The sequence below is a fragment of the Equus quagga genome, chromosome 7 (genome assembly GCF_021613505.1).
Source record: "Equus quagga isolate Etosha38 chromosome 7, UCLA_HA_Equagga_1.0, whole genome shotgun sequence".
Taxonomy (NCBI): Eukaryota; Metazoa; Chordata; class Mammalia; order Perissodactyla; family Equidae; genus Equus; species Equus quagga.
In genome coordinates this window covers 22,514,117-22,529,467 of record NC_060273.1, presented here as the reverse complement: position 1 = coordinate 22,529,467, position 15,351 = coordinate 22,514,117, and the positions used below count along the sequence as shown (strand labels likewise).

The window sequence follows — 15,351 nt, the reverse complement described above, 5'->3', positions numbered from 1 at the left end:
TGCTAGGAACAGTGCTAAGCAGTTTATGGGTGTTCTCATTTAATGCTCATAACAGCTCTGAGGTGTATACAGTTATTATTCCCACTTTACAGATGAAGAAATGAGTCCCAGGGGCCGGCCCGGTTAAGTACGCACGTTGCGCTTCCATGGCCTGGGGTTCGCCAGTTTGGATCCCGGGTGCAGACATGGCACCGCTTGGCAAGCCGTGCTGTGGCAGGCATCCCACATATAAAATAGAGGAAGATGGGCACGGATGTTAGCTCAGAGCTAATCTTCCTTAAAAAAAAGAAATGAGTCCCAGAGAGGATAACTGCCCCGCATCACACAACTAGGGAGCAGCAGAGCCTGGATTCAAACCTACTAGGTTTTGACTATTTTCCTAGCAATACTAAGATGTTATTTAGTTTTTCACTCTTTTATCCTGCAAGTACAGTGTTTTCTAGAGCCTGCATGACATGTGATGACATATGTCGTCCCTCTGACGGCTCGCCTGGAATGTGGTCTTAGGTGTTCTTATGTTTAAAATTTTCCCCATTTTAAAATCTAATTGGTAAACACCGATAAATATAACCCATATAAACAAAAGCTCTTTGGGGGCCCTCAATTTTTAAGAGTATAAAGGGGTCCTGAGACCAAAACATTTGAGGGCCACTGAATCCAACATTTATTGAACACCTCCTTCGTGCCAGCTCTGGTGGGGGGTTGGTACTGGTAACACATGCGTAGGGCCTGAGTCCTACCTTTCAGAACCTCCTAGTCTTGTGACAGGAGCCCACACAGTCAGCACCACACAGTTATGTGCCCCAATGAGGTACAAACAAAGTGGTAATAGAATGGGTCATGTTTTCTAGCAACTGACGAGATGAGGAAAGCTTTGAAGGAGGGAGATTGTTTTTTCTTTTTTTTTCCCTTTTTTTTTTTGAGGAAGATTAGCCCTGAGCTAACATCTGCTGCCAACCCTCCTCTTTTTGCTGAGGAAGACTGGCCCTGAGCTAACATCCGTGCCCATCTTCCTCTACTTTATACATGGGACGCGTACCACAGCATGGCCTGCCAAGCAGTGCCATGTCCGCACCTGGGATCCAAACTGGTGAACCCCAGGCAGCCAAAACGGAACATACGCACTTAACTGCTGTGCCACCAGGCCGGCCCCTGAAGGAGGAAGATTTTAATGGATAGAAAAGAGGTGAACCTGCTGGCAAGGGGAACAGCATGTGCAAAGACACAGAGGCAGGGAAAGAGTACATGTGTGAGGACAGGGGCTGTTAAGTGAGTTGGGAAATAGATTCCTTGGTGTGATGGTGGCAGCTGTGTTCCTGAAATGAACGCTTCAAATTTTCTGTACTTTTTTGCTTCCAGCTTTGATGAAAATATTCACTTTTTTTTTTTAGTGTTACAGAGTATCACCTCCTCAGACAGACTTCCCTGACCACCTATCCAAAAGGGCTGTCTCTATCACCTCTAACCTGTTATCCTGCTTTATCTTCATGGCCCTGGAACCACACTTCTACTTTTTTTACTCTGTTTTCCCATGGGAGTGAAATTTCCTGAGGAAAAGGACTTCTTTGTCTGTTCATCACCCTGTCCTCTGAGCACAGAACAGGGCGACTCAAAGCACTCAAGAAATCCTGCATGAATTAATAGAACCTCTGTGCCTTTGCACATGCTGTTCCCCTTGCCAGCAGGTTCACCTCTTTTCTATCCATTAAAATCTTCCTCCTTCAAAGCTTTCCTCATCTCATCGGTTCCTAGACAAAATGACCCATTCCATCACCACTTTATGTTTCATGCGACCTACAGATAATTTCGTATACCTTTAGTTGTTCTGTGATATTCCTGACAGTTAAAACATTTTTTCCCCTCTCCGGGAAAAGGGGCTTCTCTTCTTCCTTCCTGATGCCTTGCTTATCCAGAAGAGGGTTGATGAGCTGGAGAGGCCAGCATGCTTTGAAATGATCTGGGCCTTGTGTGCCAGGCTTGGGAATGTTCACTTACTCCCCTACGGGCAGAAGGGAGCCATCAAAGGTTACTGCTTGGGCAACGGAATGTTACCTCCTGGCGCTGCACTCTGAGCTGGCTTAGGCTTACTCACTATTCCCCCGGGGTCCTACCGACCACAAGAGGGCAGCACTGACTAGTCCCCTCTGTCCCTTCTATGGGGAGGCCTGAGGGTCCGGCCCCTCCAATCGCTGCTCTAAAAAGGCAGGGCAGGGAGGGTGTATTCTCATGTCTTAATGAATTGTCGATGCTTACCTAACGTTTTCTCACTTTCTGTGTGTCTCTCCCTGCTTCTCTTTTGAATTAACTCACAATGTCAGGTGCAGGTCAGTCTCTGATGGTCATCATGGCAAAATAATAATAATAATAATAATAATAATAATAATAATAATAATAAAGAAAAGAAAGGAAATGAAGAGCTGTTTTCCCACTTAGTGAAAGGGTTGAGAAGGAAATGCTGATTTAATTGAGCCAGGCTGGAATGTTACACCAAGCATGAAAACATCACAAAATTGGACTGAATTTCACACTTATGGGATGAATATATGCAGGCACTGTGCTTGGCACTGGGGAGCCAGCTGAACAGACATGGTCCTCAGCTTTGAGCTCACAGTCTCACAGTGGGAACCACAGTGGGGTGTGATGCAGTCCTGGTGGGCCTGTGGCAGGAGGGGGCCAGGAGCCTGGGAAAGACTGAGCCTTGAAGGATGGGGATGCCACGGCCCAGCCAAACTTTTTTCTCTGTCTTCCTGCAGGCTCCCTCACTAATTCAATGCAATTGTTCCAGCACCTACTAGTGTCTGGCTCTGTGGTATCACCAGGGATCCCAAGGTGAACAAGACAAGAATGGTCCCTACCCTCATGGAGTTCACTGTTTAATTTGAGAGATGGATATTAAGTAAATCATCTGATGATGAACAAGTATGATCTGTGCGATGACGGACAAGTGCAGGCTCGTGTAAGCGTGTACAACATGGGAGCCCACCTGAGTCAGGGTCGGGGGGCTGCCCTGAGGAAGTGACGTGTGAGCTGAGAGCTGAAGGCTGAGTGAGAGTTAGCCAGGAAAGGGAAGCAGGAGGAATGTTCCAGGCAGAGGGAGTAGTCTGGGTGAAGGCAGCGAGACAGGAAGGACCTTGGCAAATGAAAAAGGCTGATGTAACTGAAGGTTAGAAAGGGAGGGGGGATGTCTCTAGAGAAGGCTCAGAAGGCAACAGGGGCCTAGTTTTCCAGATTTTGGAAGGCATATTAAGGAATTTGGTCTTTAGCAAAGGGCAAGGGGTTTACAGCAGCAACGTAGTGACATGGATCAGATTTGTTCTCTGGCAGCAGAATGGAAAGCTGACTGGACTCCGGGCAGGAGATAGTGCAGGGTAAGGTTCTGGGAGTCTGAAGCCTCTATGGACATCTAAGCGCAGGTGGATGTGAGGGCCTGGAGCATCCTGACACTACAGTTTCTCCAGATTTAGATCAGGCGTTCTCTTCCAGGGGAGGAAACTAGGAGGGACTGATGGACTGCTGGAAGCCAGGGCCATCTGATACAAGGCCTCACCTCTGTAGCCTTCCTGGCCCATCCCTCAGTGGCTCCTCACCATTAGCCTGCAAAAGCAGGCAGGGAGGAATGAGCTCCATGTTCAAGACAGGGAAACAGGCCTAGGGAGGGCAGTGACTTGCTCGAAGACACACAGTGAAATGTAGGTAGCGGCAGACCGGCGCCAGGCATCCCAAGTCCAGTCCTGGGCCCTCTGCCTCAGGCCTAGGCCTCAGTCTTTGCCACCTCCATCCTGGGCCTCTTCCTCGTGGAGCGGATCCCGGCAGCCCGGATCCATAGCCTCCTCCTCAGACGCCGGCTGCCCGGAGTCTTCCCCAGGGATTCCGTCTGAGGCATCTGCGCTAGCCTCCATCTTCTCCTTCAGGTTCCGTTTGAAGAAGCCAACCTACAGGAAGACAAAAACTGAGTGAGCAGAAAGTCCCGGGAGCACATTGCACCAGTTGGCCCCGGAAAAACATGACAGAATCCTTTATGTTAATAAGTTATATTGTGCCACAGACCCATAGTTTCCGCTCCAGGGATAGGATAAGGCTATCTGCTGCACCTGGTTCTTGGCAACATGTTAAAAAGCTGTAGGGTTCATAATTCATTCTTTAGGCTCATCAAAATGTCATGTACCAATATCTGAGGCGAGTGATGTGACAACATCTAGTAATAATAACAGTAAGAGCCCACACTTAGCTAGTGCCTGGTCCGTGCCATGCACTCTCTGTTGAAAGCTCAAAACATATATATCTATTCTTTGGCTCAGCAATTCCAGCTCTAGGAATTAATTCCAAAGAATATTTTGACAAATGTACAAAGAAGTGGGTAACAAGAGCCTTTTGGTCACATTGTTTGAAAGAGATGCACGTAAATTACAAACAATCTAAATGCTCATCAATAGGGAACTTGTTCAATAAGAGGCGGGGCATCCAGACAGCAGAAAACCACCCAGGTTACAAAACAAGAGGTAGACCTAATTGTGCTCAGATGGAAAGACATCAAGATATCCAGGGAAAAGACAAGTGCTCAACCGGTATATATGGTATTATGCCATTGACATTTTCTACATATACACACATATGCTGACTTTTCTGTCTTTCTCTCTCTCATGCTCACACGTATACTCATATTTTAACAACAAACTTAGAACCTGGAAGAAGAGAAACAAAATGGTTGATAATGGCAACCCTCTGGGTGCAACAGGAAGAAACTTTGATTTTCTGTGTTCTCTTTTCTGGAATATTTGAGGTTTTCACGTGGAATGTCTGCCCTCCAGCCCTCTTCATCTGGCTAACTTCTACCCATCCTTCAAATCCCAACTCAACAACCACCTCTTGGAAGGCCTTCCCAGACTCCCCAGCTTAAGTTAGGCTCCTGTGTTATAGGCTCCAGAGCACACAGGCCCCTAGTGGAGCCCTCATCTTGTGTGTTCCTGTCTGTCTCCCCCATTGGACTGTGTGCTCCACAAAGGCAGGGATGGTGTTTGTGGTATGCGCCTCTGCAGCCCAGTGCCTGGCCCTCTGTATGTGGGAGAGTCTTTTTTCCTGGGTACCTAGTCCTGGCTCTGCCAGTGCTCGCTGGAAGGATGGGGGAGAAGTCTCACTTGCTCTTTGGGCCTCAGTAGCCTTATCTGTGGAAGGAGGAAGTAAGCTGAGGCCCCTCCTAGCTTTAAAGCTCCCTGATCATGGCATTCTCCTCCCTGACTCCTGCCCATTCCCCTTTCCCCAGCCTGGCTATCTCAGCAATACCCGTTACTCCCAGAAGCTCCCACCTTGTAGAGCGCCATGAAAATCAGCAACAGCAGCAAAAGCCCCCCGAGGCCACTCAGCACGTAGAGGTAGAGCATTTCCTTCTCATAGACGATGTCGACCTTCATGATGACCTGAGGGAGGAGAGGAGGGAAGAGCGGGGAAGAAACCTTTCCCACTCCTAACAGTTCTTATGAATCCGGTCTCCATCTCTAGGTCTTAGCATTTCCAGTCTGGACTGTATCATGGCACCGGGCTTGGGCCCAGATCCTCTCTCTCCAGTATATCTCCCACTGCAGCCACTGGAACCAACTGGCAAACAAGCACCATGGCCCACCTTAAACCCTTAAATAGCTTCCCCTCAGCTGCGGGATAAAATGCCAAAATCTCAGCTCAGCATGCAAACCTTCCAGAATCTGGCTTTTGCCTACCTTAAAAAGGTAAAAAGCTAAAAGCGCCACTTCCCTTCTAGTCCTGTGAGCTTCCTGCTCTTAAACCTGCCTTGCCCACTCTCTCGACTCTGAGCCCTGCCCTCGCTGCTCTCTCTGCTTAGAGCACCTTCCCTTCACACTCTGCCTGTGAGATGGGTACCCCTTTGCTGAGCTGCCACCAAACTGATCTTTACCTGACACATCTCAGACAGGTGACCTTGTGGTCTTGCCCACCAGTACTGGTGGGGAGCTCACGGCTTCCCAGGAAGCCTCTGCCCAGGGTGATGGTTCTGGTTGTGGGGTGGTTCTTACTATGCAATGCCCACCCTTCTCCTGTGTGGCTCTCCCACTTCCAGCTCTAGCTCCTCTAGCTCCGCCCTGGGCTTCCTCAGATCCCTCTGCTGACCTCTGTTCCAGGGTCTACTGAGGAGGCAGAGAGATACCTGGGCCAGAGAAGCATTGCTGCCATAGAGGTGGAAATGCTTGCTGCTGTTGAAGGAGATGGAGAGAGAGCTGCAGAGGCTGAACATGGAGGAGGCCTGTGGGAGGGTGGAGAACAAGGACTAAGAACACACTCACTGCTGCCCCCACCTCAACTCAATGGGGAGCAAAGGTGAATGGGTTCTAGTGGGGTGCACCACTTCTACTCAGTTCTCTACTGTGGCATCTAATGTACCACTCCACGTTGTTGGAAGGAAATTTTTCCTATAAAGAACATAGAAGGGGCTGGCCTGGTGGTGCAGTGGTTAAGTTTGTGCACTCTGCTTCAGCGGCCCAGGGTTCACAGGCTCGGATCCCAGGCGTGGACCTAGTGCTGCTCATTAAGCCATGCTGTGGTGGCGTCCCACATAAAATAGAGGAAGATTGGGACAAACGTTAGCTCGGCAACAATCTTCCTTGAGCAAAAAGAAGAAGATTGGCAACAGATATTAGCTCAGGGCCAATCTTCCTCACACACACACAAAAAGAACATAGAAGAACTGTCTGTAGGCCCATGAAAACAGCCCTGCAAAATTCAAACAAATCATGGTTCTCTTTCATCTGCAATGGTGTAAACATCGAGGATACTTCATCAAGCTATAACAGAAAAATGCAGGAAGACTACATGGTGGGGATGCCTACCCCCCTCCCTTTAGGCCCCCCAAAACCACTGTGCATCTGCTTCCAGCATGTGTCACCTCGATCTCCCCCACAAGCTCCACTGTCCCGATCACTTGGATGAGAATCTCCTGCTTGAAGACAAGTGGGCAGCGGAACTTGGCTCCAGGCAAACAAGGCTGAGGGGACTAAAGAAAGCAGGGGTCAGAGAGCCTGTCTTCCCACCTGCACTTTTTCCAGCCCCTACTCCAATTTCTTAGCTCATATGCCCATACCTCAGCCATACTGGGTGGCATCTCCAGATCCTCACGGTAGCAGGTGCTAGGAGGCTCCTAGGAATGATGAGGTGGGGTCTTCAGTTAGTCCAGAACTGAGAGAGGACACCAGCCCCTTAAGGCTGGAACCTGGCATTCCTCCCTACTCCCAAGATAAGACCTTGGCATCCCAGTTCTTCCCGACTGGCCCTTAGCGGATTCAGATATCACTGAGTCCGACAGAATTCATCCGTCCTCACTCCCTTCTCATACACCTATACCCTTTATGAGCTCACCCAGGTGTGCAGCACTCACCATCTCCACTCTCCACTTGTGCATGATGGGCCCCTTGCTGTGAGGCCATGGTACCCCAATCAAAGCCTCCAGGGTGGGCACATTGTGGTCATGGACAGAAGGCTGAATCTTCACCTGGTACAGAGGAAAAGGGGCTGCAGAGCCCGGAATGCCAGCCACTCCAACTGCACCCCAGATCCAATCTTCACTAGCCGAGGCCCAAGAGCCCACTCTTTGTTAGGCAGTGGGCACTGATCAACCACACCCGGGCCCTGTCCTCAAAGCCTTACAGTGTGGGTTATGTACATTTCTATGCTTTCTCCACATGGCAAACCCTTACCCATCCTGCAAGGTACTGCTCAGATATCATCTCTGAAGGCTTGGCTGACTCCCCAAGGATAGAGCAGCTTCCCCATCGTGTGTTCCCACAGCACTCTACCTCCCTAGCAGGATGGCAAAGTATTTGCCATGTGTCTGTCTCTCCACTAGACCGTGAGAGCTGCTGGAGCACAGGAACTATGGTTTATTTCACCTGCAATTCCCTACTGCTTGACACGGAACAGCATATAACAAGCCTCAAGAAAAGTAGTTTTTTGAATGAGTGTGAGAATGAATGACATTTAACAAGGATAGATGCAGAAATTATATGCATAACGTAGGTTGGGAAAGACCCAATTTTGGCAAGTGCATTGAATTAATTTAAGAAACATTTCTTGAATACTTTTTATACAAAAGAGCTATCTGTGCTAGTGCTGGAAGACGCAGAAATGTATAAGAAAGTGACACAGGATTAGCACGAGTGAAAGTCTCAGGGAGGTCAAGCAGGGAGATAAATATCCAGTGTGAGGGCTTCTCGCATTCCACAAACACTTGTGGACACTTTTAAAATATCAGTTAAAAAAAATTAAAAAGGCCTTATGTCAGAGGCAGCATTTCAACTTAACTGTAAAAGACAGACAGGACTTTAACAGATGAAGACGGGGCGAAGCCATCCAGAAAGAGAAAATGAGGGAGTCAGGACAGCAGGCCAGACGGCAGGGTGACGGGGAGGGGAGAGGAGATAAGTCTGGGAAGGAGACTGGAGGTGAGGCTGTGGAACCTGGAAGGCCTGCGGGCAAGAAGTCAGGGGACTACTGAGAAGGCAATGAGGAGCCATGGAAGGCAGCTGAGGAGGGGCTGGCTCCAGGGGGCTTCATCCACTGCAGGCAGGAAATGGAAGGAAGCTGGGAAAGGCGGGTCAAGGCCCATGCTGGGGACCTGAGACAACAGTCCCATTGCAAGAAGATGAGGAACTGAGTCTGAGCAGTGGCAGGGACAAAAGAGAGAAGAGGGTGCAGACAGCAGAATGTGAGGAGGCAGTGGGACCAGGCACGGAGGAGGGAAAAATTCGCCCAGACTTGGAAGTTTTGTTTGAGGAAAAGGTACTTTTAAACTATTCTAAGCAAGTCAGAGGAGATGCTGGCTTAGGGGAAGATGATCAATTTAGTTTTGAACATGTTGAGACCAAAGCTTCAAGAGGAGCAATTGTACTCCTACTTACATGCCCAAGAGAAATAAAACATACGTCCACACAAAAACTCGAACAGGAATGTTCAAGCAGAATTATCCATAATAGCCAAAGAGTGGAAACGACACAAATGTCCATTGATTGATGAATGGATAAATCAAATGTGGCCTATCTTACAACTGAATATTATTTGGCAATAAAAATGAATGAAATACTGGCACATGCTACAGCATGAATGAACCTTGAAAACACTGTGCTAAGTGAAAGACGCCAGTCACAAAAAACCACATATTTTATGATTTCTCTCATATGTACTGTTCAAAATAGGCAAATCTGCAGAGAGAGACCAAAGTAGTTGTTGCCAGGAGCTGGGGGAGAAGGAAGTGGGGAGTGACTGCAAATGGGTACAGGGTTTCTTTTTGGAGTAACGAAAATGTTCTAAAATTAGATTAGGGTGATGGTTGCACAACTTTGTGGAGGTACTAAAAACCACTGAATTGTACACTTTAAGTGGGTAAGTTGCATGGTGCGAGTTATAGCTCAATAATCTGTTAGAAGAAAAAAAAAAAAAAGATGCTGTAAAGACATCCCAGTGGAGATGAGTCCCAAGTTTCAGGGACAGGTTCACTGGAGGAGCAGGAGGGACAATCTGTCGGTTGGAAGGGGTGCATGCGCACTGTGGGAAGTGAGACACAGCTGGTGGAAACTAACAGAATCAGAGCAAGCAGTAGCGCAAGCCCAGAGCCACGAACCTGCTGTGAGGGAATGGTGATGGCGACAGAGCACAAGACACAGGGCTGGAACAGGTAGCTAATAACTATCACCACTTACTGAACACGCCGTGGGCTGGGTCTCCTCTGATCCTCACTAAATGCATGATCTCATTTAGCTTGTTCAACATTCTGATATAGTGGGTAGGACTGACATCCCCATTTTACAGATGAGAGAACTGAGGCTCAGGGAGGGCGATTAGCTAATTTGTCTGAAGCTATCAAGAAGTAGAGCTGGCATTTTAACCTAGGCTGTGACTCCAGAGACTGGAACCACTAGGCTCTATCACCTTCATTGGATCATGGTGATAATAATAATAATGATAAAAACAGCCAGTGTTGACTGATATCCTATGTGTCAAGCACTATGCTAAGCACCTAACATGCATTTTCTCATTTGCTCCTCATAACAACCCCATAAGGTAGGTGCTATTGTCATCTCCTTCATCATTTTACAGATTGAAAAACTGAGGCTCAGAGAGGGTAAGTAAACTGCCTAAGGCCCCACAGCTTTAAATGGCAGGGCTTCAAAAAGCCTAAGCTCCTAACCAGCCAGGGGAGCAGGAGACAATGAGGAAGGAGAGCCTGTAGCCCAGCTGTCCAGCTCTCACTGGATGTCCATGCCTGTTTAGCTTACAGTAAACCTCAGTGATTAGAGCTAACTTCCCTATGGCAAAAAGGGCCTGATTAACAGGGCAGACTTACGAAAGAGCGATGGATCACCAGTGTCTCATGCCGTGTTGGGTTTAGTTAAAATGGAAACAATTAGGGCCTTTAGCAAGAGTGGCTGCTTGGAGGAGGAGAGTGGGGAGCCAAACACATAGCTTGTGATGCCGGAGGGTGGTGAGATGGATGGAGGCATCTAGCCTTGATGACTATTCTGGGGTGGGGGAGGGAGAGAGAGAAGAAGCTCAAAGAGTTTGAGCTGGTTCCAGGCTGCAGGAGGCATGAATGTAAGGAGGCTTCCAAAGGAGTTGGGGACGCTCAGGGCCACAACACAATACCCACCTAGCTCCTACAACCACCTTCACCTCCCAAGACACCGTGCCCAGCACTCTATAGGGAGTAAGTAACCCATTTAAACCTCAGGACCGCCTGTCAAGTTCTTATTCCAAATCCCCATTTGTCACAGGGGGGAACTAAGGCATGGACAGGTAAGTCCCTGGCCCAAGGTCACACAGAGCACAAGTGGCAGAGTTGGAGTTTGGATCCATGCCTGCTCAACTCCTTCTCACTATTCTATTGTAAAAGGCCTGGCCTGGCCAACCTCCCTAGGGAACCTAGCGCCATCCCAGTGAACAGCATTAGAAGCCAACTCAACTGGCCATTCAAAACATTCTATTTCAATGCAAATGGGCATCTGACCTTCCCAAAGGCCACTCTCCCTCACTGAAGTATCAAGGTGAGATGGCTCCAGCCTCTATCCTAAAGGGCCCTAAACTGCTTGGGGTCCCTTTACTGCTGGGTTCCTTTCCCAGTCCGCCCCAACTCCAGTGAGGCCTTGAGTGACACACTTCCTCTTTGGGGCCTCAGTTTCCTCCACAGTAAAATGACAATGCTCTTGACCTGGTCCATGCCTACTCTTGGCTCAGAGATGACCTCTCAGAAAGGCTTAGACTCCTCAAGCCTTAGATTCTCCCTCTTCTGAGCTCCCATAATGAAGAGTGCTATTACAGCACTGAGCGTACGGCATGAGAAGTGACAGATTCTTTTCGAGGTTAAACACATGGATTTTGGTACTCAAATAAGTGCTTGAATTTGACCTTTCCCCTTATTAGCTGTGTAACTTGGGCAAGTTACCCAATCTGTCTGTGCCACAGATTTCTCATAGGTAAAATGGGAACCACAGTGCCTACTATAGGGATCTCACAGGCTGATGTGAGACTTGTAGGGGGCTCAATATATAAAGCACCAGACACAGGACTTGGTTAGTTGAGTGGTCAGGGACCCTGTTTTATCTGCTGCTGCCACAGCACCTAGCAAAGTAAACAGTGGCTCGTTAAATGTTGGAATGAAAAACAAGGTTCTCTCTCAGAGCCCTTCTGGCTCTCAAGTTCGGAGAGTCTATAAATAATTTATCCAGTGGTGGGTAGGAGTTGGTGAGGATGCCACCCCGGAAGCATTTCAGTGGAGGCTGTGAGGCTGTATGGAAAGGATCATGAACTAGGTGGGGGGCTGGACTCGAGAATGGGACTGTGTCTGGTTGGTCTCTGCATCCCTGGTCCCCAGGATGGGGCTGCATGAATGTGTAACTGAACATAAGGATCTTTTCACATTGAGGTTCATACCTGGTAGATGTGCTTGACATGGTGGATCTTGGGACCCTTGGGGGTGAAGCTGATATAGAGTGTGGAGTTTTCTTGGCTGTGGAGAGAGAGAAGAGCAGAGGTAGAAGGTGGAGAAGACAGGAAGCCAGTCTCCAGGAGGACAGGGCGGCCTGGGCCAGGCACAGCCTCTGAGTTGCCAGCCCCTGTGCTAGGGACTGCACAGGCATGATCTCATTTCACCCCTACGATGCCCTGCTATTTCCCTTTGGAAACTAAGGCTCATGGAAGGGGGCAGCCTCTTATCCAAGTCCTGCAATGGAGGACCAGGACCGGAACCAGGCGGTATGCCTCTGGAGCCAAGTCCGCCCACTACGTACCACCTCACCAGTCTCCACTGTACTCTGGGCCCCACTGCTCATCTCTTAGATGGCTGCTCAGCCTCTGGCTCCCTCTCCCACCCCATCCTTCCACTGACCTTCCTCACTTTACTACTCAGTAACTCAGCCGCTCACCCACTCAGAATCCATCAATGGCTCCCTGCTGCCCACAAAGGTCAGATCCAAAGCCCCCTATATCTGGACCTGCCCACTTCCTAGTCTGCCTGCATGCTGCTTCCTGGCACATACTTGCCCTCTCCTGAGCCTGCCCACTCCCTGCTCCCCAGATCCGCCCCACTGTTTGCTGCCTCCCTGCCTTCACCTATGCTGTTCTCTCTGATGAGAATGTCCTCCCTCTTTCCTGGCCCTTACCTGAACCCCCTCATCCTCTAGAGCCTAGTTTAAGCCTCAACATCTCCGTGACCCCTTCCATCTCTCCTCTGACCTGTATCATCTTTCCTGGCTCTAATCTCATATCACACTTCAGACAATATCATTCTATTTTTTTTTTTTTTAAGTTGGCACCTGCGTTAACATCTGTTGCCAATCTTTTTTTTTTTCCTTCTTCTCCTCAAAGCCCCCCCAGTAGGTAGTTGTATATTCTAGTTGTGAGTGCCTCTGATTGTGCCAGACAATATCATTCTGTTTGGCACTTGTGTTCAAAAGCACTAGAGACTGGCTCAGACACTGTCCCTGTCCTCATCTCACTGAGCCTACTTAAAAAAGCCACTCCACTTTTCTGGCTTAATCTCCTTTTCTGAAAATAAGAAAATCAAACTAGTGATCCCCATGGGTCCTTCCAGCCACAACATTCTGAGATTCACTGATTCTACGTGCATGAGTTTGGGCTCTCCTGTGTGACCATCAGCTCTCTGTGGGCAAAGGCCCTCATGGAAACTTCCCTCCCTTCTCTTCTAGCACTGCTGGCCCCAGGAAGGGAGGAAATCTAGCCCAGATGAAAACAGTAAAGAGCTTGGCTGGGGTTTTGGGGTCAGACTTAAGTTCAGATACTGGTGTCAGTACTTCCTAGCAGTACAAATTTGAGCAAGTTTGTTCATTAGTAAAATGGAGAGTTCATTAGTAAAACCCTCAGTTTGCTCATTAGGAAAACAGAGAGAGGCACAGCATCCTTGTGAGGTGTTGAAAGCTCCAGGGAAAGCCATCAGCTGTGCAGTGCAGCTGGCACAGAGTCTCACAGAAGGTCAGCATTCAATGTACTTTTTCTTCCATCAGTAAATGCTGCTGGAATCAGTTGTAATTATCCCTGGGGGACTCTTGGGAAGGAAGAGGGCTTTGAGGGAGAGCCCTGGGGAGCAAGGCTGGGGCCCTGGGTGGGGAGGCTGAAATAGGAAGAGAGGGTTGGACGGCTGCTCAGGACTTACTCCTCAGTCAGGATGTTGACGGGGTATAGGACTGGGATGCTGGTGGTGGCTGAGTTGTCCTCCAGGAGGCCTGAGTCTTCATTTTCACTGCATTTGGGTAAGGTAGAGGGCAGTGTTAGAAGGGCTTGGTCAGGACTGTGTGACAGTCTGAGGCCAGGGCGGAGATGCTGGCAGGGGCCGTCCTGGGGCCTGCTCACCAGCTCACATTGGCGTGCAGCTCAACAAAGTCCCCCCAGGAGCTGTTCATCAGCGTATGAAACATCACCTGGATAACAACCTGGCAGGGAAGGAGAGGAGAATGAAGAAGGAAAGGGCCTGGACCTCAGGAGGCAGCCTGAGCTCCTCACAGCCCCCTTGTCCAATAGCCATAATAACAGTGACCACTTATTGAGTGCTTACTACATCTCAAACACTGGGCTAGGTGTTTTCTCCCCAGGTACAGATGAGGATACTGAGGTCCCAAATGGTTAAGTCATGAGTCTAAGTTCACAAAATAAATAACCCACCCCCAGGTTTGTCTGATTCCAAAGTCCAGGCTCTCAAACATGACTCAAAGCAGCTCTAGCCACATTCCCTTTGGGACAGTGGGCAGGGTAGGCCCTTCTTGGCCAATCACCTGCACACTTCCCCAGAGCCAGGAGCTCCCTCCGCTCCTGAGTTCACAGTCCCTGGGCTGCTTGGTTCTAGGGGCTCAAAGCACTCACCGAACTGCCTGTTTTAAAGATGGGAGAGCTCACGTTGCAAGAGAGGGTCCTGGTCAGAAGCTTGGGCTCTTCAGGAAGCTCCTCACAGCTCACAGGTATCTGGCTGTGAGGCTGGCCGGGAGAAGAGAGAGAACAAGCTTGTTAGTGGGTGAGGCCAAGAGTTCCCAGAGGCCACCAACCCTCAGGGCCTACCTACTGCAGGGCTCTGTCCCTGCCAGGGCCCATTCTCAGAGAAGTGGGGCCAAAGAACCAGAGGCATGGACAGAGGTTTAGTGCAAAGATGTTCATTGCAACATTACTATTTTTTTTTTTAAGATTTTATTTTTTCCTTTTTCTCCCCAAAGCGCCCCAGTACATAGTTGTATATTTTTAGTTGCAGGTCCTTCTAGTTGTGGCATGTGGGATGCTGCCTCAGCATGGCTTGATGAGCGGTGCCATGTCCACACCCAGGATTTGAACTAGCAAAACCCTGGGCCGCCGAAGCAGAGTGTGCAAACTTAACCACTCAGCCAAAGGGCTGCCCACTGCAACATTATTTATAATAATGAAAAACTGGAAATAATAAAACAGTTCAAAGAGATAGGAATGGTTCGGTAAATTGCGGGAAAATCACAGAAGAGAACACGCAGAGATCGTTAAAATGCTGCTACATCTCCACAGTCCACAACCATTTTGGAAAGGAGCTTGATCCTGGGCTGAGCAGCATGAAGCCATTCATCTTCATCACAATCTGTGAGGGTCAGACTTCAGCCTCAACTTGGGAAGGGAATTAGAGAAGGAAAAAGAGGCTCAAGGAAGTTAAGAGACTTCTCCAAGGTCTCATAACTGGGTGACAGCAGGATCTGGCAGGAACTTGAATGCAGGTCTGATGCCAGATGTCAAGTTCTGATGCCCCTTAGGGAAGCATTTGATGTTGCTGTATAAGATTAAGTCAAGCGTCCATCAATGGATGAACAGATAAGCAAAATGTGGTAGATCCATATAATG

General features: G+C 48.9%; 1 protein-coding gene across 3 annotated transcripts in view; it reads right to left on the bottom strand.

Annotated features, from left to right (window-relative positions):
* Positions 1-2,433: 2,433 nt before the first annotated feature.
* Positions 2,434-15,351, bottom strand: part of ITGAL (integrin subunit alpha L) — a 63,441-nt gene continuing 50,523 nt past the window's right edge. For all 3 annotated transcript variants that reach the window (XM_046668591.1, XM_046668593.1, XM_046668594.1), the window contains 10 exons: positions 14,365-14,475; positions 13,858-13,937; positions 13,661-13,747; positions 11,923-11,998; positions 7,379-7,492; positions 7,085-7,141; positions 6,890-6,997; positions 6,155-6,250; positions 5,304-5,414; positions 2,434-3,932 (listed from right to left, as the gene is read on the bottom strand). In XM_046668591.1, the coding sequence (XP_046524547.1) occupies positions 3,759-3,932; positions 5,304-5,414; positions 6,155-6,250; positions 6,890-6,997; positions 7,085-7,141; positions 7,379-7,492; positions 11,923-11,998; positions 13,661-13,747; positions 13,858-13,937; positions 14,365-14,475 (1,014 nt within the window). In that variant the 3' untranslated portion in view covers positions 2,434-3,758. The remainder of the gene's footprint in view (positions 3,933-5,303; positions 5,415-6,154; positions 6,251-6,889; positions 6,998-7,084; positions 7,142-7,378; positions 7,493-11,922; positions 11,999-13,660; positions 13,748-13,857; positions 13,938-14,364; positions 14,476-15,351) is intronic.